This window comes from Budorcas taxicolor, chromosome 9 (genome assembly GCF_023091745.1).
Source record: "Budorcas taxicolor isolate Tak-1 chromosome 9, Takin1.1, whole genome shotgun sequence".
NCBI lineage: Eukaryota > Metazoa > Chordata > Mammalia > Artiodactyla > Bovidae > Budorcas > Budorcas taxicolor.
Window position 1 is genome coordinate 36,459,594 of NC_068918.1, and position 25,973 is coordinate 36,485,566.

A 25,973-nucleotide genomic window follows, 5' to 3' on the forward strand; every position below is an offset into this window, starting at 1 on the left:
AAAAACAGTGGTGGCATGAGGCCCACATCCTGCCCAGTGAGCTCAGCAAGTAGATGATCCATAGAACATGCTTCTGCACATATAAGAACAATAATTTATGGAAAGGTGACATTTTGAAGTGAAAGACGCCCATTGTACTGAGACTTGAAATAATTTTTCCATTACTGCCATGACAGTCCTAGCTTGACCATATAGGGACAAAAAGATGTCCTTGCCTAACCTGGGGGAGGACCTAATGATGAAAGCATGATGCCTACTTAAGAACAGGGAGAAGGTTGTCTTTCCCCCTTACCTATTTTTCCTGTTTTATAAAACTGTAGCCCACTAAGCTCTCAGTGTGGCACCGTCTCACCTGCCCACTGATAAGCCTCACAAGCATCCTATCACTTCTTATCTATCACTTTGCCTATTGATGAATTCTTTTTGTGCTGAGACATAAAGGACTGCACCTCTTTGAAATCTCCTGAAATGCCACTTGGCAGTTTCAAATACATCTGATGTCAAACCTCATGACCTTCTTACTTCCCCAGCCATATCCAATTTAAACTGGATTTCCAACATTTCTGAGTAAATCCCTAGAATGAAGCATAACAGCAAAAGCCTGGAACACATGTGGTTTCTAGCCCCATGTAGGGTATAGGAATATGGGTACTTTTTGCCCCCTAGTCCTAGTATCCATTAAAAGAGGTTAATTTTTACCATTTATATTACTTTAATGGCTATTCTAGGGACCAACGGAGAAGGCAATGGCACCCTACTCCAGTACTCTTGCCTGGAAAATGCCATGGATGGAGGAGCCTGGTGGGCTGCAGTCCATGGGGTGGCTGAGGGTCAGACACGACTTCACTTTCACTTTCACTTTCATGCATTGGAGAAGGAAATGGCAACCCACTCCAGTGTTCTTGCCTGGAGAATCCCAGGGACGGGGGAGCCTGGTGGGCTGCCGTCTACGGGGTCGCACAGAGTCGGACACGACTGAGGTGACTTAGCAGCAGCAGCAGCTAGGGACCAAAAGAGCCATTGATTACTCAGTAAATGTTCCTGGAATCACTGTAACCAGAACACTTACAGAACATGAGTGAGGGTGCTGAGAAGGGAGGAGATGCAAATCCTCAAGAAGGTTGTGTTTCCCTGTTCCCTCACCAACCACCAGAGTTTGATCACCAAAACCAAAGAAAGCTTCACTAACTTCATGGGAGGGGAAAAATGCATTTGATCTCTGCCTTAAGTTGTACGCATTAGGGCTCATTACTAACTCGAACTTTTTTGGTGGGATCATCTGTATTTTTTTTTTCCTTCTATGACTGTCCATGCTCTTCATCCATTTGCCTTGGAGACACTCATTGATTTGAAACAAGATATTAACTGTTCTCTGTCCTCTCTACCCAAATATTCCCATCCCCATTCCAGCCACTGATCTCATTTTGTTTACAGTGGGGGTGGGGTAGAGAGAGGGCAGAAGTACACTTGCTTCCCATCCAAGGAGTGAACCCCATGGTCCTCAGCCTTGCATATAGCGAACACGAGGTTCGTTTTACAACTGTAAGCTGCGTTCACTTGAGACCCATCTTTGCAAACTTTGTTCCGTCGCTCAATCGCTAGGTTGATCAGCAGTCCGACGACTTCCTGGAGGCTGGGGCTACCCGGGCCCCGCGCCGTTCCTGCCGCCGCCAGCCCGCCCTCCCCGCGGTCCCCGGGGCGCGCGCCCGTGCCCGGCGCCCGCCTGCGCCACCGCGCCGCTCCGGAACCGGGCTGCGGTCACTGAGCGCCTGGGCGCAGGGCGGACACCGGCGCGGGGTGGCCAGGAGCGCGTGAGCCGGGCACCAGAGACTTCGCGCCGGTCGGGGGGGCCCGATGCACTCGGCTGGGAAACTTCTGCGGGCGCGAGGCCGGAGCTCTGCGTGAGGCCGGCAAAGGCCAGGTAAGGAGGGAGCCGGGGCGCCTCGGCCGCCACCTTTCCGCCGCCGTCTGCACCCTCACACCTTGCGGCACTGGGGCCGCTTGCCGGGTGCGGTTCTCTGTCCTGGCCCCGCTCCTGGGAGGGGATCGCGACCTGCAGACCCCCTAGCAGCGCCCAAGCTTCGCTGCCTGTGCCCCTGCTTGCGCGGCGCTGCCACCTGCCTCCCGCTCTGGCCCCGCTCCGGCCAGCGGCGAGTCCGGGGGTCCGCGCGGGTGCCGCTGGAGGCTGGCCCGCTGGGGTCGGCGCACCGGCCCTAGGCGCTCGGGTCCTCCGCCCACAGAGGTGAATCTTCTTCCCACATCTGTTGTTGGACCCACTCTTGCCCCGGGCAGCACCTTGGAGACCCCCAAAAGGTCGGATTTTAGAGGCAGAAAAGCTGCTTCAGGGGGCCCTAACAGCCCTCGGATGGCCTTGGGGAAGTCGGGCAGAGGCGAGAAGCTTCCCTGGGCAAAAGGTCTGAGTAGGGCAGGGTTTTCCCTTTGAGTTCGGGACCCACAAAGCGGCCTCATCCAAGGTCACGCTGACCTGTTTACTCTATTTGGGGAATCCCCCTGGGCAAGGGGAGGGGAAGGAAAGAAAGAGAAAGACATTTGAAAATCACTAAACTACCTCCTCACCAAGGTCGGTTACAGAGATATGTATTTTGAGGGTCTGTATTTTAAGAAAAGATTAAAGGCACCGAATCAAATACAGTAATATGGCTATGGCACACACACGAAAAAATTTTTAGTCAGGAGGCATTTTGCAAAAAGTGAAAAAGTTCTATATGTAAATAAATGGGAAAGCAGAATTAGAAACCCACTTTTGAACATAACCTAATTTGATTTACTGAACTTCTAGAATGTGACAACCTTCCTTCCTGACTTTTTACTCCAATTCTTGTGGTTAGGTATTTTCAGTTTGCAAGCTTGCACGTTGCAGTTGAGTTTTATGGCAGCCTTAAAAAATTTACTGCTGTCTCTCTCTTCATGCTAAAGTTTAGTGGCTATTTTCTTTTCCGTTATTTTTAATACCAGGGACTGTTGCACAAACAACTCCCTGGTGTGACAATACAGGAACTTGGCACCGTTCTTTGTGGCAACTGAAAACCGAACAAGAACTACCTGAAACAAAATATAAGCAAAATAAATATTGGATCTCTTTCCACATTTGCCAAATGAAGAGGTCTGTCTGATCCCACATGATCTTTAAGGTTCTTTCCTTCTCTGGGAGACTGGGTTTGCCTTTTGAAGAGTTTGGGATACAAATATTAAGAGAAATCTAGAATAAGATGTTATCTGTTCTACTAAAATTTTATACATATAAGCTGGGAGACATTTGATAATTGAGTTTCTTTAATCTCATCAGTTTTTCAAAATAGCTGAATCATTGTGCATCCTGGGCTTCTAAATGATGACAGTCTATGCTATTAAACAAATATGTGTCAGGGGAAACCCAAATCCCATGCTTCTTATCACAAGACTGACTAATAGGGTTGATACACTGGAGCATTCATGTCTGCTTTCTGAACAGTCCCCAGGAAAGATCAAGAATGGTTATGAAGCATTTGCTGCAGCATATGAGCATAACAACATGTAAGTGACATGACAAGCAAGAAGTTTCAAAACTGCTTCGGAAAATGTCTGTGATATATTTGCAAGCTGGCAAACTGCAACTGAAATTGGTTTCTGTAATTATGGGTGTTGGTCAGCTGGGATTATTAGCCATAGAGAACAAGTAAGAATTTATAAAAGTGTATTGAATCATTAATGAGATTTTTTTTTTAAAGGAAAAGAGAAAACATTCCCATCTTTTATCTAAGTAGTTAGAGGAAAATATCTTAAAGTGAAAGTTACAACAGATTATTTTATAAATTAAATAATAACAAAAAGTTGCTGACTTAAAACTCCCATAACAATGCTGGACCCTCCTCCAGCCCAGAGAATTGAGAGATCAATTCATACAGCTACAAAGTGAGACCTTCTGATTTTGTATTTTTCAACAGAATAACCTCTAGTGACTCTCTCACACATACTGAAATTGGTGGGGGAGGAGGGATTTACGGTCTAAAAAGAAGAGCAAGCAGCTGGGCCTGTGGAAGAACTTTCATCTTTCCAAGTCTCATTTTCTACTCTGAAGAATGCTAATGATACTATTTGGGTGGCAGAGTTGTTGTGACTCCTCAGTGGGTCAGTGTAGACAAGACCCAGTGAGCGGCACATAGTGAGACCATAGCTAATCTCAGTTCTCCCTGTCTTCCTTAGTAGGTGGTTGTTTATTGACTGAACAAATTGTAGGATGAACAGTAGGTTACAGTTTTCTGCTTTTGATTTAAAAAATTCCATGTGGCAAAACCTTGATGAGTGCTGAATCTAGGTAATGGGTATATAGGGGGGTTATCATACATTATCTTCTCTATTTTGGAATATGTTTAAAATTATTCATCAGAAAAAGATTAAGCATAAAGCTGAAAAACTCATAAGATACATTTCTAGTCTAGCCTAACATTTTTAATTTGAATTTTAAAAATTATTTTATATGGACAGGAAAGACATGCAACTTTACAGAGGGAGTTGATGGGTGAGGAATGGCACTAGAGGGTAGTCCATGGTGATCTGTAATTTTTTGTGGCATCTTTTTTATTTTAAAAAGATCCAAAAATATGACAGTGTTGATATTTGATAATTTTGGTTATTGGGTTCATGGATATTTCTTCTCTGATATCTTTGTATTTAAAATTTTTCAAATAAACATAAAATCACCTTTTAGTTTTATAAGATTATTATAAAGGAAGCAAACAATATAGGTATATGCAAAGAAAAAAGTAGTGTCCTGCCATCCAGGAATAACCTTTCTTAGCATTAAGTGAAAAATCACTCCATATGCCCTTGCATTTATACAAATAGAGGAATATAGGCATATTAATATGTAATATGCTACTCCTGTGACACATACAACATTTTAGGGTTTGTTTGTTGCTTTTGGTCTTGAATTTCTAAGAAACAACTTGCTTGCATTTTGATTTTTAAGACTTTAGTTTGTCTTTTAAAATATAGCATTTATTTAAAAATTCAGTATGCAACAACAGACTTTAAATGAGTTTTAAGTAGCTTATTTGCATATAAAATGTATTTTTAGATTATTTTAGAACTCATAATTTGAAACTGGGCTTAAATGGTGTCAATATTTGAATTTCACTAAAATGCAAGCTCCATGAAGGCAGGGATTTGTTGAATTCTTACATATGTTAATTATTAATGTGTTCTTGGCTATTTGAAAGTTGATGATACAGTCAATTATGCTATAATGCTTATTTTGAAAACCAGCATCATTCCAATGCAACTGAAATGTAAGTAACAATTCAAGCATGATGCAAATTTTGTACTAACTTATTCAATGATTTACTCAGTTAGAAACACCAGGTGAACACATTAAACTGCAACCAGCTAACCAAGCCCTATAGGAATATAACACAAAATATAACACACACAGACCTCAAACATTACCAGCTACGTTGGTTCACTGAGTGATATCCTGCAAGACTGTGTGTTGTTATTCTTTTGCAATTATGCATTTTTCTATAGAAAAACACTCATTTAATATCCCAAGAATATTTAAGCATCTTGATTCAAAAATGTCAAATAGTGCATGCAAAAGGACAGCTTAAACACTGAAGAGAAGCTTGAGATAATCAAATATTTTGAAAGAATCAAGAGAATATGCAGTATTTCCTGAGCAGCAGGAATGAGGGAATAATCCACACTGACGATCATGACAGGAAGTACACAAAAATAAAAGCAACGTCTATGGCTGGAATAAGCTCAAGTACTTCAAAGTCAATAACAATGAGGCTGAAAGAAATAAAAAAAAGTGGAAAGACTGTTGGCTCTCTGGATGGAGAACCAGTGAACAACTTTTCTCACAAAGAGTAAGCTCCTGTCTCTATAAAACACTCAAAAGGAAATGGAATTCCTTGCAGAAATGCTCCTGTTAGTGCCAGGAGTGGCTGGTTTGGTGGTTTCAAACATTGCTGACCATGGTGTGTGATCCACCTGCTCATTAAGCTCAAAAAAATGACAAAGGAAAGATTACAGCCAATTAGCTAGCACACATGAACTTATTAGGTGTGTTTGCCAGGAAGGAACATGAAGTAAACATAGAAAAATTGAGTTCATCTGCTGTATGCAGGACACCTGGAGGAGAACTAAGTGAAGGTGCCTTCCTTGGATTCACAGCAAGGAAAGACTGTTTCATGCATCTGTGATTCCAGCTTCTCTTGCATCTTTCATCAGGAGTCGCTGGTGAACTCACTGCATGACATGACTGCAGCTGACCGAAAGGGAATGGCGTCCTGCTTGTGCCTTTAGCCATTTCCAGAACACGAAGAAGTTAGAAGAACTTGAAGCAGAGTATGGGGATTGTTTGTTTAAAGCAGATAAATGATAAGCTTATGAAGGAGAGGTTTATAGCTGTTTCTTCACATTAAGAATCATAGGGCATTAAGTGACTCAACCTCCTGTCCTTCTGTTGCTCCAAAAATTGTAATTGCTTTTTTTCTTCCAGTTTTACTGAAATATAGTTGACATACAGCACTTATGGCTTTAAGATGTGCTGCATAATAGTCTAACTTCCATCATAAAATGATTATTACCACATTAAGTTTAGTAAAAGTCTATCATCCCATATGGATACAAAATTAGAGAAACAGCAAAAATACTTCTTCCTTGTGATAAGAGCACTTAGGATTTTTCTTAGAAACTTTCACATATATAACATACAGCAGTGTTAACTATATTTATCATGTTGTACATTATATGCTTAGTACTTATTTACCTTATAACCGGGAGTTTCTGCCTTTTGACCACCTTCCCCCAACTCCTGCCTCTGATAACCACAAATTTGACTTTTTTTTCTGTGAGTGTTTCTATTTTTGAAATATAATTGACCTATGACACTATGTTAGTTCCTGGTACACAACATAGTGAGTTGATATTTCTATATATCTCAAAATGACCACCATGATAAGCCTGGTTACCATCTGTCAACATACAAAGATTAATATTATATAATTGTCTTTGTATGGAAACACAAAAGACCCCTGATAACTAAAGCAATCTTGAGAAAGAAAAACAAAGCTGGAGGAATCAACCTTCCTGATTTCAGTCTATACTTTGGAAGTATAGACTGAAATACAGTAAAACTTCTTTGGAAGGAATGATGCTAAAGCTGAAACTCCTGTACTTTGGCCACCTCACGTGAAGAGTTCACTCATTGGAAAAGACTCTGATGCTGGGAGGGATTGGGGGCAGGAGGAGAAGGGGACGACAGAGGATGAGATGGCTGGATGGCATCACGGACTCGATGAACGTGAGTTTGAGTGAACTCCAGGAGTTGGTGATGGACAGGGAGGCCTGGCGTGCTGCAATTCATGGGGTCTCAAAGAGTCGGACACGACTGAGCGACTGAACTGAACTGAACAGTAATCAAGACAATATGATACTGGCACAAAAACAAAAGTATATATCAATGGAACAAGATAGAAAGCACAGAGATAGCCTCATGCACCTATGGGCATCTTATCTTTGACAAAGGAGGCAAGAGTATACAATAAAGAAAAGACAGCCCCTTCAATAAGTGGTGCTTGGAAAACTGGGCAGCTGCATGTAAAAGAATAAAATTAGAACACTTCCTAACTCCATATACAAAAATAAATTCAAAATGGACCAAAGACCTAAATGTAAGGCCAGAAACTATAAAGCTCTTAGAGGGATACATAGGCAGAACACTCTTTGGCACAGATCTTCTTTGACCCACCTCCTGAAGTAATGAAAATAAAAACAAAGATAAACAAATGGGACCTACTTACAAGTTTTTGCACAGCAAAGGAAACTATAAACAACACGAAAAGACAACCCTCAGAATGGGAGAAAACAGTAACAAATGAAAAAACAGACAAAGGATTAATCTCCAAAATATACAACCAGCTCATGCAGCTCAATATCAGAAAAACAAATAACCCAATAAAAAATTGGCAGAAGATCTAAACAGATATTTCTCCAAAGAAGACACACAGATGGCCAACACACACATGAAAAGATGCTCCACATCACTCATTATTAGAGAAATGCAAATCAAAACCACAGTGAGGTATATCACCTTACGCCAGTCAGAACTGCCATCATCAAAAATTTATAAGCAATAAATGTCTAGCCAAGGCTATGGTTTTTCCAGTGGTCATGTATGGATGTGAGAGTTGACTGTGAAGAAGGCTGAGCGCCAAAGAATTGATGCTTTTGAACTGTGGTGTTGGAGAAGACTCTGGAGAGTCCCTTGGACTGCAAGGAGATCCAAGCAGTCCATTCTGAAAGAGACCAGCCCTGGGATTTCTTTGGAAGGAATGATGCTAAAGCTGAAACTCCAGTACTTTGGCCACCTCATGCGAAGAGTTGACTCATTGGAAAAACCTCTGATGCTGGGAGGGATTGGGGGCAGGAGGAGAAGGGGACGACCGAGGATGAGATGGCTGGATGGCATCACGGACTCCATGGACGTGAGTCTGAGTGAACTCCGGGAGTTGATGAACAGGGAGGCCTGGTGTGCTGCGATTCATGGGGTCGCAAAGAGTCAGACACGACTGAGCGACTGAACTGAACTGAACTGAAATATTAGAGAGGGTGGGAAGGAAAGGGAACCCTCTTGTACTTTTGGTGGGAATGTATTAATAAGTTGTTAATATAGCCACTATGGAGATTTCTTAAAAGAAAACCAGGAATAAAACTACCATATGACTCAGCAATCCAACTACTGGGCATATACCCTGAGAAAACCATAATTTGGAAAGACACATGTATCCCAGTGTTCACTGCAGCACTATTTACAATAGCCAGGACATGGAAGCAACCTAGATGTCCATCAAGAGATGGATGGATAAAGAAGTTAGTGGTACATATATACAATGGAATATTTCTTAGCCACAGAAAGAAATGCATTTGAGTCAGTTCTTGTGAGGTGGACAAACCTAGAGCCTAGAAGTAAGTCAGAAAGAGGAAGATCAATACCATATAGTAGCACATATATATGGAATCTAGAAAAATGGTGCTGATGGACCTCTTTGCAGGCCAGGAATAGAGACGCAACCATAGAGAACAGACTTGCTGGACATAGTGAGGGAAGGAGAAGGGGGGATGAATTTAGAGAGTAATACTGACATATATACACTACCATGTATAAAACAGAGAGCTAGTGAGAAGCTGCTGTGTAGCACAGGTGTTCTGTGTAGCACAGGTGTTCTGTGTAGCACAGCTCGGTGTTGTGTGATGACCTAGAGGGGTGGGATGGAGGAGTTAGGAGGGAGACTCAGGAGGGGGGTGATATATGTATACTTATGGCTAATTCACATTGTTGGACAGCAGAAACCAACACAACATTATAAAGCAATTATCCTCCAATTTTTAAAAAAATATGTAATTGTCAACTATATTCCCCAGACTGTACATTTTAGACACGACTCATTTGTTTTGTAACTGTAAGTTTGTACCTCTCAATCTCACTCACCTATTTCATCCTCCCACCTGAAAATTTATAATTTCTTAAGAAAACATTTAAATTCACTGAATCTAGGACTGAAGTGAGAAAACAAGAATGCTGTGATTTGCTCCAGTAAGTCCAGATATTTAGATTCAAATTGTACGTGAAGCAGTTAAGTCATGAGGGTTAAGACAGCAGAGCCTTGGCGTCTGAGAGTGAGTCTGGGCTCTATCAATATTGGATCCTTAAGCAACCTAGACTTTAGATATCTCATCTGTGAAATGGGGAGATAAATTTGCCTACTTCAAGAAGTTGTGAGGATTAAGTGACATAGCATTTTAGGGCTCTTCGACATGTGCCTGGCACATTGTAAGTGTTTAGTAAATATTAGGTGCTGATAGTAACAGCGTTGGTAGTACTACTAGTAGCAATAGTATATGAGGATTAAGAAGATGGCACATAGTTCATTAATTCCCACTGCTCAACTCATCTAAATTTGGTGGAGTCACAATTTCAATTACATAGCTATCTGTTTCAAGTTTCTATGGGCTCTTTTTTTTTTTTTAGTATTATTCTCTGGATGTGTTTGAAACATCAAGTATTTGCCATACATATATGGCTCAGTTTTACAAAGAACTGACCCAGCTAAAAGTCAACCAAGGAAACATGGTATTCCAGGAATTTTGGAGATTGGTATATGAATGACATATGGGCTTCCCTGGTGGCTCAGAGGTAAAGAATTCGCCTGCTAATGTGGGAGACACAGGTTTGATCCCTGGGTGGGGAAGATCCCCTGGAGAAGAAAGTGGCAACCCACTCCAGTATTCTTGCCTGGGAAATCCCATGGACAGAGGAGCCTGGGAGGCTACCGTCCATGGGGTCGCAAAAGAGTCACACATGACTTAAGCTCGCCAGGCTCCTTTGTCCATGGAATTTCCCAGGCAAGAATACTGGAGTGGGTTGCCATTTCCTTCTCCAGGGGATCATCCCCACCCAGGGATCAAATCCTGGTCATCGGCATCGCAGGCAGATTCTTTACCATCTCAGCCACCAGGGACCCCAAACAACAACATATAAATGACATAAGCATTGTAGAAGTTGCCCACATGTACAGATGCTTAATAGTGTTGGGGCCACTGGACTCCATGAAAGAAAAACCTATAAAGTGGTGCAGTTAATTTAAATATAATTCCCAGGGCCACTTATTCTGTTTTGTTTTCCAGACATGATTAAAGACCTGTTATCACTTGATTTTCCTAATAGAAATCTCACAAGGATTGTCTTCTTCTCCATAGACCTGTATTCCAAGTCCATCGTAAAATGTAGTTAAGCAACCTAGACTTTAGATATCTCATCTGTAAAATGGGGAGATAAATTTGCCTACTTCAAGAAGTTGTGCGGATTAAATGACATAGCATTTTAGGGCTCTTCGACATGTGCCTGGCACATAGTAAGTGTTCAGTAAATATTAGGTGCTGATGGTAACAGCGTTGGTAGTACTACTAGTAGCAATAATATATGAGGATTAAGATGGCACATAGTTCATTAATTCCCATTGTTCAACTCATCTAAATTTGGTGGAGTCACAATTAATGAAAAGCCTCAGTTGAATATTCATAAGTGTGTATATTTATTTTCTATTGCTTTGTAACAAATTACCACAAACTTAGTGGCTTAAAACAATACAAATTTACTATCTCACAGGTTTTGTGAGTCAGAAGTGTAGGCACAGCGAGAATGGATCCTCAGCTCAGGGTTTCACAAGCTTGCAATTCAGATTATCAGCTAGACTGCACTCCTCATTTGAAGTCTAGGATCCTCTCCCAAAATTTCCAGGTAATTGGCAGAATTCAGCTGCTTGTGACTGAAGGACTGAGGTCCCCATTATTCTGGTAACTTTTGGTTGGGTACTTCTTTCAGCTCACAGAGACTGCTTGCAGTTCCTTGCCTAGTGGCCCCCACAGGCAGTTCACAGCACGGTGTTTGCTTTTTTCTAGGCTAGTAAGAATATGTTTGTCTGATTTCCAGTCCTACAGTGGAGTCTTACATGGCTAATCACAGACATGACTATTCCAGCCCCATTGGCCAGAACATGTTACCTAATTAAGGTACCCTCTATGCCATGCCATTCACACGGGAATGCCATTCAATGGGAAGACTCAAGGAAAGGGGGTTACAGGACCTGTGTACGAGCAGGGTAGGAATCTTAGAATTCTCCCTACTGCCATACGTGATAAAGTGAGAAACCAAACATGGCTAGAGATAATCAAATGTGGCTTTAGCTGAGACAAGAGAATCAGAGAAGCCTGGCATAGCTTGTGGGCAGGTTCTCTAATTTCCTCGAGTCTGAAGTGAAGCCAAGCTTTCACTGGTATAAAAAGTCAAAGGCATATTCCAGCCTGGGAGCCTACTGGTGCATGAAGAGACTTAGGTATTATGTGAACCGCCCCCCCAAGGCTGGTGTGGATCTTCTGGAATCTAGAAGGCCACAATCCAATCTCCAGCATAAAATTTATGAGACTGTCTACCTGAGATTTCCAATGTATTACATGGGGTAACATCAGAAGATGAAACGAGAAAATGAGACCATGTACTATAATTGCTTAAGAAAGTAGGATTCTCCTAAGGCAAAAGAAAAAAGTGCCACCTTCCTTGGCAGAATAAAGGAGCCAAGAGCTTAGTGGGTTGGCCATCTCTATAGGCAGAAGCCAGATGGTGACACATCGATGCCTTGGATAACATCTGACTGACTATAGCATATGAACACTGTAGCCAAAATCATTTACATTTACATCAACTCTCTGCTCTTAATCTTAGATAATCCTTCCATATTTATACAGTTATACACTATACATATGTGCTGTTTGCACAGCATCATGCCAAGTCTTGGCATGATGAAATTAATTTCTTCTTTCCTGTTGCTTGAGAGGCCCTAGACTAGCACTGTCCAACAGAAATATAATGCAACCATATACATAATTTAAAATTCTCTAGTAGCAATGAAATGGGTGAAATTAACTTTAAGAATATGTTTAATTTAACCCAGTATTTCCAAAACATTATCATTTCAACACGTAACCAATAAAGAAATTATTAATGACATATTCCTTATCTTTGTACTGTCTCTGAAATCCATTGAGACCAACGCATCTTACTTCAGACCAGTCACATTTCAGGGGCTCATGGTCACGGGTGGCTGATGGCTCCTGTAGTGGCCAGCATAACCCTAGAATTCTAAGGCTTCTGGTCATGGGCATTTAACTTCAGCTCTCATTTCTCTTTGCACTCACTTTCTAGATAATCTCATCAGCTCCAATCCTTACTCAGTGTTGTCCTGTGTCATTTAGGACAACTGTTAAATATGCCTCCATCCTGCACCTTCTGCTGTGAACTCTGTTGCTAGACCAGGTGCATCAGGTTAAACATGACTCAAAGCGAGTCCCCTGCCCCCCAACTTCTCTGATTTCTTTCCCAGCTTCAGGATCTCTTATAACTCCAAAGTGTCTTTATCCCTTCTCTGTTCTTCTGTCTCAGTAGAGACATGTCTTCCTTTCATTTTCTTCTTCATGGTTAATATAATATATGCTTTTCTTTCTTTCTTTGTCTAACACCTAACCCATTGATTCAGGTATCGGTCATATCTCACTTGGGCTTCCTGGCTATTAACCTGCTTGTTCCAAAACTATATTCTAAACATTGTTTTTCTACCTGAACACTATTTATATTATATACATATATAAAACCAATTAATAAAGCCAATATTTAAAGTATATACACTATCTACATTAGATTCTTTAAAATATTACTTAAATATGTACCCCCAACTGAAAGAATAAACAAATTATGATGCTTTAAAAAGGAAAACAGAGGCTTCCCTACTGGTCTAGTGGTTCAGACACTGAGCTCCTGATGCAGGGGACCTGGGTTTGATCCCTGGTCAGGGAATTACCCACATGCTGCAACTAAAGATTTCACATGCCTCAACTAAAAAAGATCCTGCATGCCACAACTAAGACCCGGCACAGCCAAATAAATACATACTTTAAAAAATTAAACTGAAAATATATATTATGTTCAATATAATATACAGTGGAAGCCATGTAGACAGATAGTAAAGGCCACAAAAATTCAGAGCCTAGAAAGTGCACTTCAGCCACCATGGTAAGGAAAGGCTGATGCAGAACATGCACAAACCTTGAGCCCCTCAGAGGTGAGTGGGAGGAAGAAAATGCCTCCTGACCTGAGCAAGCATGGGAGTGAGCAACACAAAAGAAGATGTGCCTTTCCAGCCCCTGAAAAATAAGGATTAAAATCCAGATCCTTTACTCTATAGATTGTTCTAGTGTCTCTTACCCCATCCTCCTAAAAGTTCTTAGCCCTGGTTGCACAACAAAATCAATGGGAAGTCTGTGAAAAAAATGGTCCCCCTACAGTCCATAAATAATTAAACAATTTCCAGAGCAGGGCTCCAGTCACAAACCTGGTGTGAAGGTGCGCAGTCATAATTCAGTTCTGCCCCTCTGCTCTATATTTTGACTTGGGCTAGGAATAACTTTGAATTCCATATCATAGAGAGTGGTGTTATTTTAGAGCTGAAAGGAGCTGCACATTATTTGTTCAAATCTTTCATTTTATCAATGAGGAAACAGGTCTGGGAAGATTAAAATCTCACGCTGTGGGACTTCCTTGATGTTACGGTGGTTAAGAATCCGCCTGCCAGTGCCGGGGACACATGTTCGATCCCTGGTCTGGGAGGATCCCACATGCCGCAGGACAACTAAGTTTGTACGCCACAACTACTAGGACCGCACATCTAGAGCCCGAGCTCCACAGCAAGAGAAGCCACCGCAACAAGAAGCCCGCAGGCCACAGCTAGAGAAAGCTCAGCACAGCCAATAAATAAATTAACACATGCTATTTAGGGACATAGCTAAGACTGGCACCCTTCTCTTAAGCAGTAATACCAACTGGACAGACAAGACAGAAGGATGGTAGACCCAACACTGGCACTACAGCTGTGGACAGACAATTAAGGATCAGAGGACATCACATGGAGTAACCAGCCTGGAAGGACACCCAGCTGGCAGCCAAATGGACAAAGCCGGGGCTCTTTAAGCAAGGATAATCCAAGAATCCTTCAGGAACAAGATGAAATGATGGCTCTCAAACTGAATGGATCCATGTATATGTATGGCTGAGTTCCCTTTCCTGTTCATCTGAAACTATCAAAACATTGTTAATCAGCTATACCCCAATACAAAATAAAAAGTTAAAAAAAAATCAACTGAGAGCCTATTAGAAATGCATCTGTCTGGGTCCCTCCCTGGCTCAGTTATTCTGGGGTGGGGCCAGGGAAGGGGCATTTTAACAGGTCCTTGGGTGATTCTGATTGTTATTGGCTTCCAGAGACTGGCTTCTTTACTCAAGGATAGGCTAGTTCTGGGTCGATACCTACCAGCCGTAGGTGGTCAGGACACAACATAGGGAAGAATAAGACAGATCACTCCTGCAGAAATAAGTAAGTTTAGAATTTACAACATAAGGATGGTTTGTTTTCTATTGAAATCCTCTGAAGAAAGCTTTTAAAATCTATATCTTCAAATGGCTCAGCTCTGTAGCAAATAAGCAACAAGTACAGCAATGCCATTTCTCTGTTATTTAAAAATCTGCTCCATATATATTAAAAAAAAAAACTGAATCAAAAAATGGGCAGAAGACCTAAAGAGACATTTCTTCAAAGATGAGCTGGCCATACAGATGGCCAACAAGCACATAAAAAGATGCTCAATATCATTAATTATCAGAGAAAAGCAAATCAAAACTACAATGAAATATCAATTCACATCTGTCCAAATGGCCAGCATCGCAATAATAAACAATACATGAATGCTGGAGAGGGTATAGAGAAAAGGGAATGTTCTTGTACTATTGATAAAAATGTATTAATAAACTGATAGAACCACTATGGAGAACAGTATGGAGGTTACTTAAAAACTAAAAAGAGAGCTTCCATGTGATCCAACAATTCCACTACTGGGAATATACCAGAGAAAACTTTAATTCAAAGAAACATGCACCCCAGTGTTCATTGCAGCACTATTTACAATAGCCAGGATATGGAAACAACCTAAATGTCCATCAATAGGGGAATGGATAAAGATGTGGTACGTATATACAATGGAATACTACTCAGCCATAAAAAGGAAGGAAACTGGGTCATTTGCAGATACATGGATGGGCCTAGAGACTGTCCTACAGAGTGAAGTCAGTCAGAATGAGAAAAACTATTAACACATATGTGTGGAATCTGTAGTTACAAAGCAGAAATAGAGATACAGAGGCAGATAACAAATGCATAGACCCCAAGGGAGGGAGGGGGTGCAATGGACTGGGAGATTGGGATTGATATATATACCCTGCTGTGTAGAAAATAAATTACTAATGAGAACCTACTGTATAGCACAAGGAGAACCTACTGTATCTACCCAGTGCTCTATGATGACCTAAATGGGAAGGAAATCCAGAAAGAGGGGTTGTCTGTATACATATAGCTGATTCCTCTTCCTGATGCTGGGAAAAATTGAGGGCAGAAGGAGAAGAGGGCGTCAGAGGATGAGATGATTGGATGGCATCACCAATGCAATGAACATGAACTTGGGCAAGCTTCAGGAGATGGTGAGGGACAGGAAGGCCTGGTGTGCTGCAGTCCATGGGGTCGCAAAGAGTTGGACATGACTGGGCAACTGAACAACAACATAGCTGATTCACTTTGCTGTACAGAAGACACTAACACAACGTTGTAAAACAACTATACTCCAATAAAAATTAAAAAATAACAAGATAAGTGCTCCCAAAAGACTAAAAAATTAAAAGAAATATGCTAAGAATTTTTAAGATAGATTTTCTCATTTGAATGTTCTAGTACCCTTTAAGGTAGATGCAATAGGTGACATTACCTCTGCTTTACTGATGAATAAATACGTCTAAGTTCAACTAAGTAGCAAGGAGGAAACTAAAGTCTACATTTTCTAAATCCTGGTACTATGGAAGCAGAATGATATGGTTTAGACAGTGAGTTTCAGAGTCAGACAGACCTGGATGGAATCTTAGTTCCAATACTGAACAGTGTGGTGACCTTGTACAATTTATTTACTTGTCTTCTCTGAGTTTCAATTTTCTTATCTGTAGGATGGAGATAATAGTACCTTCCTCGTGGGGTTGTGCAGATTAAATAATTTTTTAAATGTCTGGTACATAGTTGCTGAGTAAGTATACATACTTAAAGGTTTAAGTAGAGAAAACAATCTTCTCCATATGTAACACATACAAAAGTTGGGATATGATTCCAATTGATAAGGATAATATTGACAGAATTTTGATCTTCTAGGTTGCCTAGCAACCACAACTAACATAATACCACAAGCTACCAGAGTTGTTCTAATGAAATCAGGAATTCAGCTGCTCTTAAGGAACTGAACATTGTAAGAAGACAGAAGGATTCTCCTATGAATTTGGAGTTGTGCCGGACATCTTAAATAATCCCTCAGTCAAGAAATCCTCCATTTCTCTTCCCCTAGGCGACAGAAGATGTTATAACATCTGTTGACCTAGATAGAGTGAGGATGGAAAAGGCAGAGAGGACTTGTTCCTCTGTATCAGTGTGTTCAATCCACATTCCCTGAGTGCCAAGGGTCTGAAATACAAAAACATTTGTCTTTACACCTTAATAATCTTGGAATCAAGAAGAGGAAATGAGTCAGTGTTGAACAGTAATACAGCAGATTATTTCATGAGTGGCTTTCTATGTCTATGTCCCCAGTAGTATTCTAAGCATTATGGACTGAACTGGGCAAGCAGATATAGCCTGTCTCAAATATCCACTGTTAGGATTATTATTTTCCTGGCAAACCATCCTGGCAGAATATTCAGCTGGTCTCCCAACACGTTAAATCAGATCTGCAGCCTTGAAAGACACACTGCCTGCTGGGGAGAGCGTGAAGCTGAGCAGAAAAGGATTTGAACTTACAGCTTTGTGACTTACTGTGACTTTTACCTGAAGCAAATTACTTAACCTGCCTTGGGCTCCACCTTTCTCATTTGTAAGCTAAGCATGATGGTTTAGATACTGCCTCGCTCATAGCAGTAAGTGTGATGCTGTGAGATAATACACGTTCTGAACCCATTAACCTGCCATTTCAGGTTAATCTTCATCCCTGTGCCACCCAATTTATATCACATTTAGTTGAGCATCCTTGTGTCTGCCTTTACATTTCTTTATTCCTTTGAATTCAGGCTCTGACAATGTAAAGAGTAAAAAAGGGAAAAGCTTGGAAATATTTTGTTTATTTGCACTTTGTCTCCATCATTTGTATCCCCATGTGTTAACTTCTTTTGCAGGGAAGATCAAGTACGTAAGAAATCCACTGTGCTCCTTTGACATTCCAGCATTTATTTACCCCAAAACATGACTTGAGGCCTACAGGCCTTTGACATAGGCAGCTGGTTGATGAGTCGTGTTCAGCATTCATACAGGGCTGCTGGCACATGGCAGAGGAACACTCGGGCTCGTCACCTGCCCCTGTCAGTTCTTCTAATAAAGTACATCTGTTTTGGTGACTGAATAAAAACACACCAAGTGGAGAAAGCCTGGGTGTGGAGTAATCTGATCAGGGCAAGTCAGCACTCTTTGTTGAGTGATACAGGATCAAGGGTAGGAAGGTGGTTTGGTAGCAGCTTATTGAAACAGGAGCTGACTGGAAAGGGCCAGAAACACAGTTCCTCATATAATTATAATGGGTCACACACCAGAAATGCAGGGGGCCCAGTATATTATTCCCCAAGTCAAGAATTTAAGGGGTAAGTTTCCAATAAACTCCTTTCTGAATTACCACAAACGTTTCACATTAGCATCATTTTAGCAATTTGTTGAGGATTTTAAATTTCCAGGAAGTTCAAATCCAAGTTCAGAGCTCCACTGGTAGTGCTTTTTAATATTGCTTTTGTGGCTATTTGCTTGGCATCTTGAGGAATTAACTTAAAATACTTGAGTTTTTAAAGTAAAACAGCAGGGAGACTGACACTTGCGGTCTGCATGTCACACTTCTCAACGACTCACTGTATTTTTAAAAAATGTTTCTTTGTTGTGAATATGCAGTGATATATAACTTTGGGTTTTGTTTAAAGAAGAGAAAGGAAACATGTTCAGAGTGTCAGTCGGCCTTGAGTCTCATCCCTCACAGAAGGATGGGTGGAGTGATAATTAGAGGGATGCAGAATGTTTGTATTTGAAAGCAGCATAAGTAGAAATAATACAGTTGTGAGTTATAGGTCTGTGTTATTTTTTCTTGTTTTAATGATTCACCTGGTGATGTTCTTAAAGTCATTCCTTGCTGAGAAGAGAATCACTATCCAGGACGAAAAACCAGGAACTTGAGCAGTAGCAGCGTCTTTATTTTCATCTCTAGCTCTGTTGGTAGTGAAATGCTGTTCCTTTTTTTATTTCAGCTAAGTCTTTTTCACCTCTGTAGGTACTTTTTTTCTATGAGACTAGATCTATGTTATTTGATATATTATTACCAGGTGTTCCGGAAGAAAAATCTATCTCAAAATAAAAACAATATAGCACACAAGTTCAAGGTTCTTGAATGTTATCTTGGTTCCAAAAACAGCAATCCAATGAATGCTTCATATTGAAACCATTTATTGTTAAGAAACTTGGTGAGAAATGATATCTACCCTACAGCTCTGTCGTCATGGTTAGATCTCTCCTGAATGAGATCACATATTAGCATTTTTACCATATGGCTGAAAGGGTAGGGAATATATGTGCAGAGAAACTAGTCGCTAACGTTTTTGACCATCTGGCAAATAAACGTGTAAGTAGCAGGAACTTTAATATTACTTATTTAGCTATATAGATGCAACCTTTAGCCTGAAAGAGCCTCCAATACAGTAAAAGAAGAACTGAATTTATATTTCTCAAGCAATTTTGATCTAATTAAACATTTTCACAGTCTACCATGTGCTCTTAAAGCCTGACTCCTAATCGTGTGTTTCTTACATTGATTGATTAGGGCTCCTTACAGTGACCATTTTAAAATCTCTCTCGTGAGAGACCACATGATTGGATCTGGCATGCAGGCTTAAGTGCTGAAGTTCTGCTCTGCCATCAACCACCGTGTGGCCTAGGATAAATTAGTCTCTCTGAGCCTCAAATTCTTCATGTGTAAAGAGTGAATAACACATTGTCAAACAACATCTCTAAAAGGGCGGGCCCTGGAAGACGTGAACTGATGCATCAGAATCACGCGGGGAGCTTGTTCAAAATACCAACACTGAGGCCCCACCCATAGAGATTTCTGACTCAGTATTTCCAGAGACAGTCTATAAATCTGCATTTTTAGTCACTATTATGAAAGATTCTGAGGTACACTGAATTACTGTTATAGAAACCAGCTGATTATAGCACTTAGCTTTCTCGAAAAATACATTAGCTAATTGTAACAAATACTAAAATTTCTGTAATTTATAATTAAGCCTGACTTGAAAATATGCATTTTTTTTCTATCCTAGAAATGTAAATGTATTTGTGCTGAATATATTTTAACTTCATAGAAAGTAGGATGTCAACTTGAATAAGTAAAATGCTGGTGATTCATTAAATACATTTCTCAATTCTGTTTAATTAGAATCCTGTTTTTATTTCTTACATAGGCAACAACAACATATTTGTCAGCTAGAACTAAATCAGAAGCCCAGATGAATTTAAGGATACTAGCATGGGATTCTTAGTTTTTCAAGATCCACATACACCAAACCCGTAATCACCCCAGCTCCAGTGTCCGGGCTTTCTCTGGTTTTGTGAAGACTCAACTCTGATGATGGAAAAGCAAAGGACTTAATTATTTGCTTTGATATTATTTAATATCGACTGAAAAGTGGATACAGTACACCAGCCATGGAAGGAAACTCAAGTCTATGGAAGAACCTAATCGATGAACACCCTGTCTGCACCGTCTGGAAGCAGGAGGCTGAAGGAGCCATCTATCATCTAGCCAGTATTTTATTTGTAGTAGGTTTCATGGGTGGCAGTGGGTTCTTCGGGCTCCTTTACGTCTTCAGTTTGCTGGGATTGGGTTTTCTCTGTTCTGCTATCTGGGCCTGGGTAGATGTCTGTGCAGCTGACATATTTTCCTGGAATTTTATATTGTTTGTCATCTGCTTCATACGGTTTGTTCACATTGCCTATCAAGTTCACAGCATAACTTTTGCCCGAGAATTTCAGCTGTTGTACAGCTCCCTCTTCCAGCCTCTGGGGACCTCTTTGCCTGACTTCAGAACTATTGCTATGAGCTCAGAAGTGGTGACTCTGGAAAAGGAGCACTGTTATGCCATGCAGGGAAAAACCTCCATTGACAAACTCTCCCTGCTTGTCTCAGGAAGGTTTGTACTCTTGGCACTTGTGTGTCTTTCCACTTTATTACTTACTAGCTTTTGTTCCTTTTTGCTGCATTTTCCTACCTCAATGTAGCATAGTCCTCAGCAGCATTTAGTACTCTGAGGCATGAGAAAACCCTTGACACATGAGTCATTTACATAGGCATTTAGAATACATGGTACCATTTACTTGAAGCAGGATATAATTTAGTCTTAATATTTCTTTGTAGAAATCAAAGGTATGAATTGGTTTGTCTGGATATGCTATTTGTTTCCAAACTAATCACTTAGAGTCAAGAAAAAGATGATGCCAGTTTGAATGAATAGAATACTTATAGTTATTTAGCATACAAAGTATTTGAAACATTCTATTAGGGCATTCTTTTAAGTAATAGAGACCATTTAAATTTTATAATGATCATTTTTTTCAGTAATTTCTAGCAAATGCCCACTTGCTCAAAGGGGAAGTGTGCTATATATAAAATTTGAAAAAAGTTTGAGGGAGAAATAGGAATGTGATTATTCATGTTTTTTAAAAGGTTAAATATTTAGTTTACAGAGATAATTCCATTGGTACGTCTTTATGTTCTTCAGAGTTCTACTTAATTTAAAATCTGACTGAGTGCATTGAAACTTGTAATTATAATATATTATACACACCTAAATGGGCACATATCAATGTACAGTTTGATGAATTTTCTGATGAATGTCACCCACTGTTCCAGAATCCTAACTATGGGAGGAACAGCAGTACATAAATTTTACAGGAGATTTTTGTCACTTATTATAATGTATGAATTTAATATTTTGCCCTTCAAGATTTTAAAAGCCAAAAGAATCATCAGAGATCAGAAATACTGCTCCCTGCCCTTGTCACCAATTTAGTTCTTTCTCCTTCCCTCCTGACTGATGTCCTTTGTGTCTGGGTAGGATCAGAGTGACAGTTGATGGCGAATTTCTGCATTACATTTTCCCCTTCCAGTTCCTGGATTCTCCTGAATGGGACTCACTGAAACCCACAGAGGAAGGCACTTTTCAGGTAAGGGATAACTAGACCACACCGTGAAAACCGCCTCTTTCAACCAGATATACGCTGCTTGTTTAAAAACAGGCAAACAAGCAAACAGAGCAGCAGATGACACAGGAGTAATTTATACTTTGGAATGTAGTTGGTAGCATGCATGTCTTCCCCATTCTGCTTGAGTCTTACTGATTAATGTCACTGTATAGGTCCAGCAACAAGGAGAAGATTGGGTATCCCATAGGACAGAAAGAAGTCTGTGATAAATACTCTTAAATTTTCCTTTGCTTAACTGAGTACATGGGAATTAAAATATAATTAATTGATATTTGACTCTAAACTAAACACTGCCTCCTGTCACAGTTTAGAAAAACATCAAGAATGAAAATCTGTCATTATGACAAAATAAGTGACTTTTAAAATTCAAAATGTGATGAATTTCAGTTGTTTTCTAGCAACAAAATGCTAAACAAAATGTCATTACTATGCTGCCATATCTGGTAGTATTGAAAGATAATCCTTGCGGTAGGTTCTATTATGGCATTCGTTTTCCTCTGGTTAATACATATAAATACATGTGTGTATACATGTGTGTTTTATATATATATAGAATCATACACATATGTAGATTAGGTTAAGTATATTCAGTACTACAGAAAATGAATTAAGGTTAAATGTCCACAGTCTTCAGGATAGACATGGAAATATTTCCCCAACATTAGCCAACTTTATTATTTTTCAATGTCAAATAGCTCTCACTTCAATAAAATACAAAATATAGATATCTAAATTTAGAAACATATGAACTGGAGATGGGCACAACACTGTGATTATTCATGTTATAAATAACATACGTAGTAATAAATTTTGTACTTTCTCTATGTTTTACGATACATTGTGGGTTTTAACATTAAAATCAGCATGAGAAATTCATTTAAAATTTGGGGCCAAAAAAAAGAGCAGGACATTTCTTGCTTCCTAATCTCTGTTTATGTGTGGTCTTATTTTTTTTAGGTAACCCTCACAGCAGAAACTGATTGTCGATATGTGTCTTGGAGGAGAAAGAAATTATACTTGCTCTTGGCTCAGCATCGTTATATCTCCCGCCTGTTTTCAGTTTTAATTGGCAGTGACATTGCAGATAAACTCTATGCCTTGAATGACAGGGTATACATAGGAAAAAGATACCATTATGATATTCGGTTACCCAACTTCCTTCAAATGTCAAGTCCTGAAATGTCCAAGTCATCCCTAACAGAACATTTTCAGAATTCCAGACGATATTGTGATAAGTGACATCGAAGTCTCAAGTTTTATAATTATAAAAGACTCTCTTCATCATTCCCCAAATGAAATAGCAAAACACAGCAAATTGAGCTCACTAATATTTTTATAAATCCAACTCAGAGGCAAGATGCCTTTGCCAGCTGTTTTATTCATCTTAACTTGTACATTGTGAATAAATTTTACAATTTTTTTTTTCTGTATTTCTCATTGGAATATATAGAGGGGGGTGAATAAACTGTGGGCAATTTTGTCCTCTTCTGTACCAGAACTGGGAGAGTGAAATTTTGCATTCTCAAGTATGTCCTCAGATTTAGGGAAATCTGCTGCTGTGCCCTACTGAGTTAGGTGCCACTTCTCAAGAAGCAGCCAGTAAGTACTCTCAGCAGGAGAGTGGGTAGCTACTTCCACATCAGTGCTGCCAGAATTTTGCTACAACCTCTGATGAAGCAACATGTGTTACTGTGGGGTAGGCAGCAATTATTTAAGTGTGAAGTTATTTAACACGAGTAGAAAGTGGAAGAAATGTTTGCATCTCTTGAGATGATAGTATGCCAATCTTAAAGACTATTTTATTACTACAAATAATTTATCAGCTTAATCATGACTGACATATTTTAAACAGCATATCATGAAAAGCTACATACGAATTACTGAGTAAAAAGAATACTTGTGAATCAATAGTAAAAATGTAGCACAGGATCTCAGTTTTACATGTTCAGTCCTAAGGGCAAGAGGTGTGGTCTGACTGGATGGTGAGGGACTCCTACTGAAAGCTTTACCCACCACCAGGGCAGGCAGGTGGTCAACCTTCTAGCCATTCCTTCAGCTCTGTAAAGAGACGGATCTGATCCCCATCTGGAAAATTGGTTTTCTGGAGCTCACATGCAAGCTGTGTTCTTTGGTAGAGAGATACAGCATCCTACAGCTAGCAAGTGTATATTGAGTACCTACTGTGGACTTCCCTGGTAGCTCAGATGGTAAAGAATCTGCCTTCAGTGCAGCAGACCCAGGTTTGATCCCTGGATTGGGAAGATCCCTAGAGAAGGGAATGGCAGCCCACTCCAGTATTCTTGCCTGGAAAATGGACAGGAGAGCCTGGAGGGCTACAATCCATGGTATCGCAAAGAGACAGGACACAACTGAGCAACTAACACACTGCTGCTCCAGGTGCTGACCTGGACACTAGGAATATTTCAGGTAACAGAGATCCTATCACTTACAGAGCTCACATTCTGGAGGTGAAGGAGACAGAAAATAAATCAGAAACACCTAGAGACAGAAAGAAATAGTACTGTAGAGAAAGATAAACCAGAGAAGGTGGCTAGGACAGGGCACTGCAATTTTAACAGTAGTCAAGGAAGGCCCGAGAGAGAAAGGTGATGTTTGAGCAAAGACCTGAAGGAGGCAAACAAATGATGCATGCGGCTATCTGAGGAAACAGCAGTCTGGGCCGAAGGAGGGCACGTGAGGTCTTTAGGCAAGAGCAGGAGGAGCTAGGAGGCTAGCGTGGCTAGAGCAGAAGGACTGCAAGGGAGAGGGCACAGAGGTCAATCGTGGGGCCTAATTAACTCATGGTAAGAACTTTGACTTTTATTCTGAGAATGACCAGAAGCCACCAGAGAGCTTTAAATAGAAGAGTGATGTGATCTGCCCTACATTTTAATAGAATCACCTTGGTCAGTCTGCTGAGAATAGGCTGGAGGAGACAGGACTGGTCTTGGAAGGGGAGATCAGGGTTCAGTGGGAGATGCTTATTAGACTGAAGTAGAAGAGATAGCTGGAGGAGTCTAGTGTTCGAGAAAGGTCTGGGCTGGAGATAAAGATCTGGGAGTATTTCACATGTGTGTGTTAATCACTCAGTCGTGTCTGGCTCTTTGTGACCTTATTGTCTGTCCATGGAATTCTCTAGGCAAGAATACGGGGGTGGGTTGCCATTTCCTTCTCCAGGGGATCTTCCAGACCCAGGGATTGAACCAGTCTCTTGCACTGCAGGCAGATTTTTACCATCGGAGCTACCAGGGATTAGTTGTTTGTTTGTTTGTTTTTTCACATGTAGATGATATTTAAAACCATGGGACTAGATGAGATGGGGACTTTTTCTTGGGACTCTCGACTGTTAAGAGGATGGGGTAGCAGGGGAAGAGCTGGCAAAGGATTCAAGAAGCAGCAGCTGGTGACGAGGGCAGAAAACCATGAGCGCGCAGTCCTGGATGTCAAGAGAAGAAGAGTGTTTCAAGGAGAAGGGAGTGGCGAACTGCCTCAAAGGTGGCGACAGTCAGGTAACAGGAAGTCTGAGAATAAACACCTGGGTTGAGCAGCATGGAGGCCACTGGTGAAGCTGACAGGAGCAGGTTCAGTGGAGTAAACCGGGGACAAAAGCTTGACTGACGTAGGCTGAGAGAAAATGAGACGCACGAAATTGGAAGAGCAAGTATAATAATGTTTACCAAGTTTTGATGTAAAGGGAAATAGAAATGGACGGTAGCCTGAGCTGGAAGTGGGGTCAAGAAAAGAGGATGTTTTTATTGTGTATATTTTTAACTGAGAAAAACAACGGGACTTTCCTGATGGTACAGTCGATAGGAACGCACCTGCCAATGCAGGGGACACGGGTTCAATTCCGGGTCCAGGAAGATTCCATACACCTTGGAGTGACTAAGCCTGTGTGCCACAAGTACTGAGCCCAAGCACCCTAGAGCCTCTGCTCCACAACAAGAGAAGGCACTGTAATGAGAAGTCCGCGCTGCGTAACTCAAGAGTAGC

At 40.7% G+C, this 25,973-nt stretch overlaps 1 protein-coding gene across 2 annotated transcripts; it reads left to right on the forward strand.

Moving 5' to 3' along the window:
- Positions 1 to 1,727: 1,727 nt before the first annotated feature.
- Positions 1,728 to 23,486, forward strand: POPDC3 (popeye domain containing 3). Of its 2 annotated transcripts, XM_052645741.1 has the most exons (5): positions 1,728 to 1,921; positions 3,473 to 3,534; positions 20,180 to 20,908; positions 21,833 to 21,941; positions 22,938 to 23,486. In XM_052645741.1, exons 3-5 carry the CDS (start codon positions 20,424 to 20,426, stop codon positions 23,217 to 23,219), a joined length of 876 nt encoding a protein of 291 aa, XP_052501701.1. In that variant the 5' UTR covers positions 1,728 to 1,921; positions 3,473 to 3,534; positions 20,180 to 20,423; the 3' UTR covers positions 23,220 to 23,486. The 2 variants fall into 2 exon arrangements, with proteins under 2 accessions (XP_052501701.1, XP_052501700.1); XM_052645740.1 differs by lacking the exon at positions 3,473 to 3,534.
- The last annotated feature ends 2,487 nt before the right edge of the window (positions 23,487 to 25,973 follow it).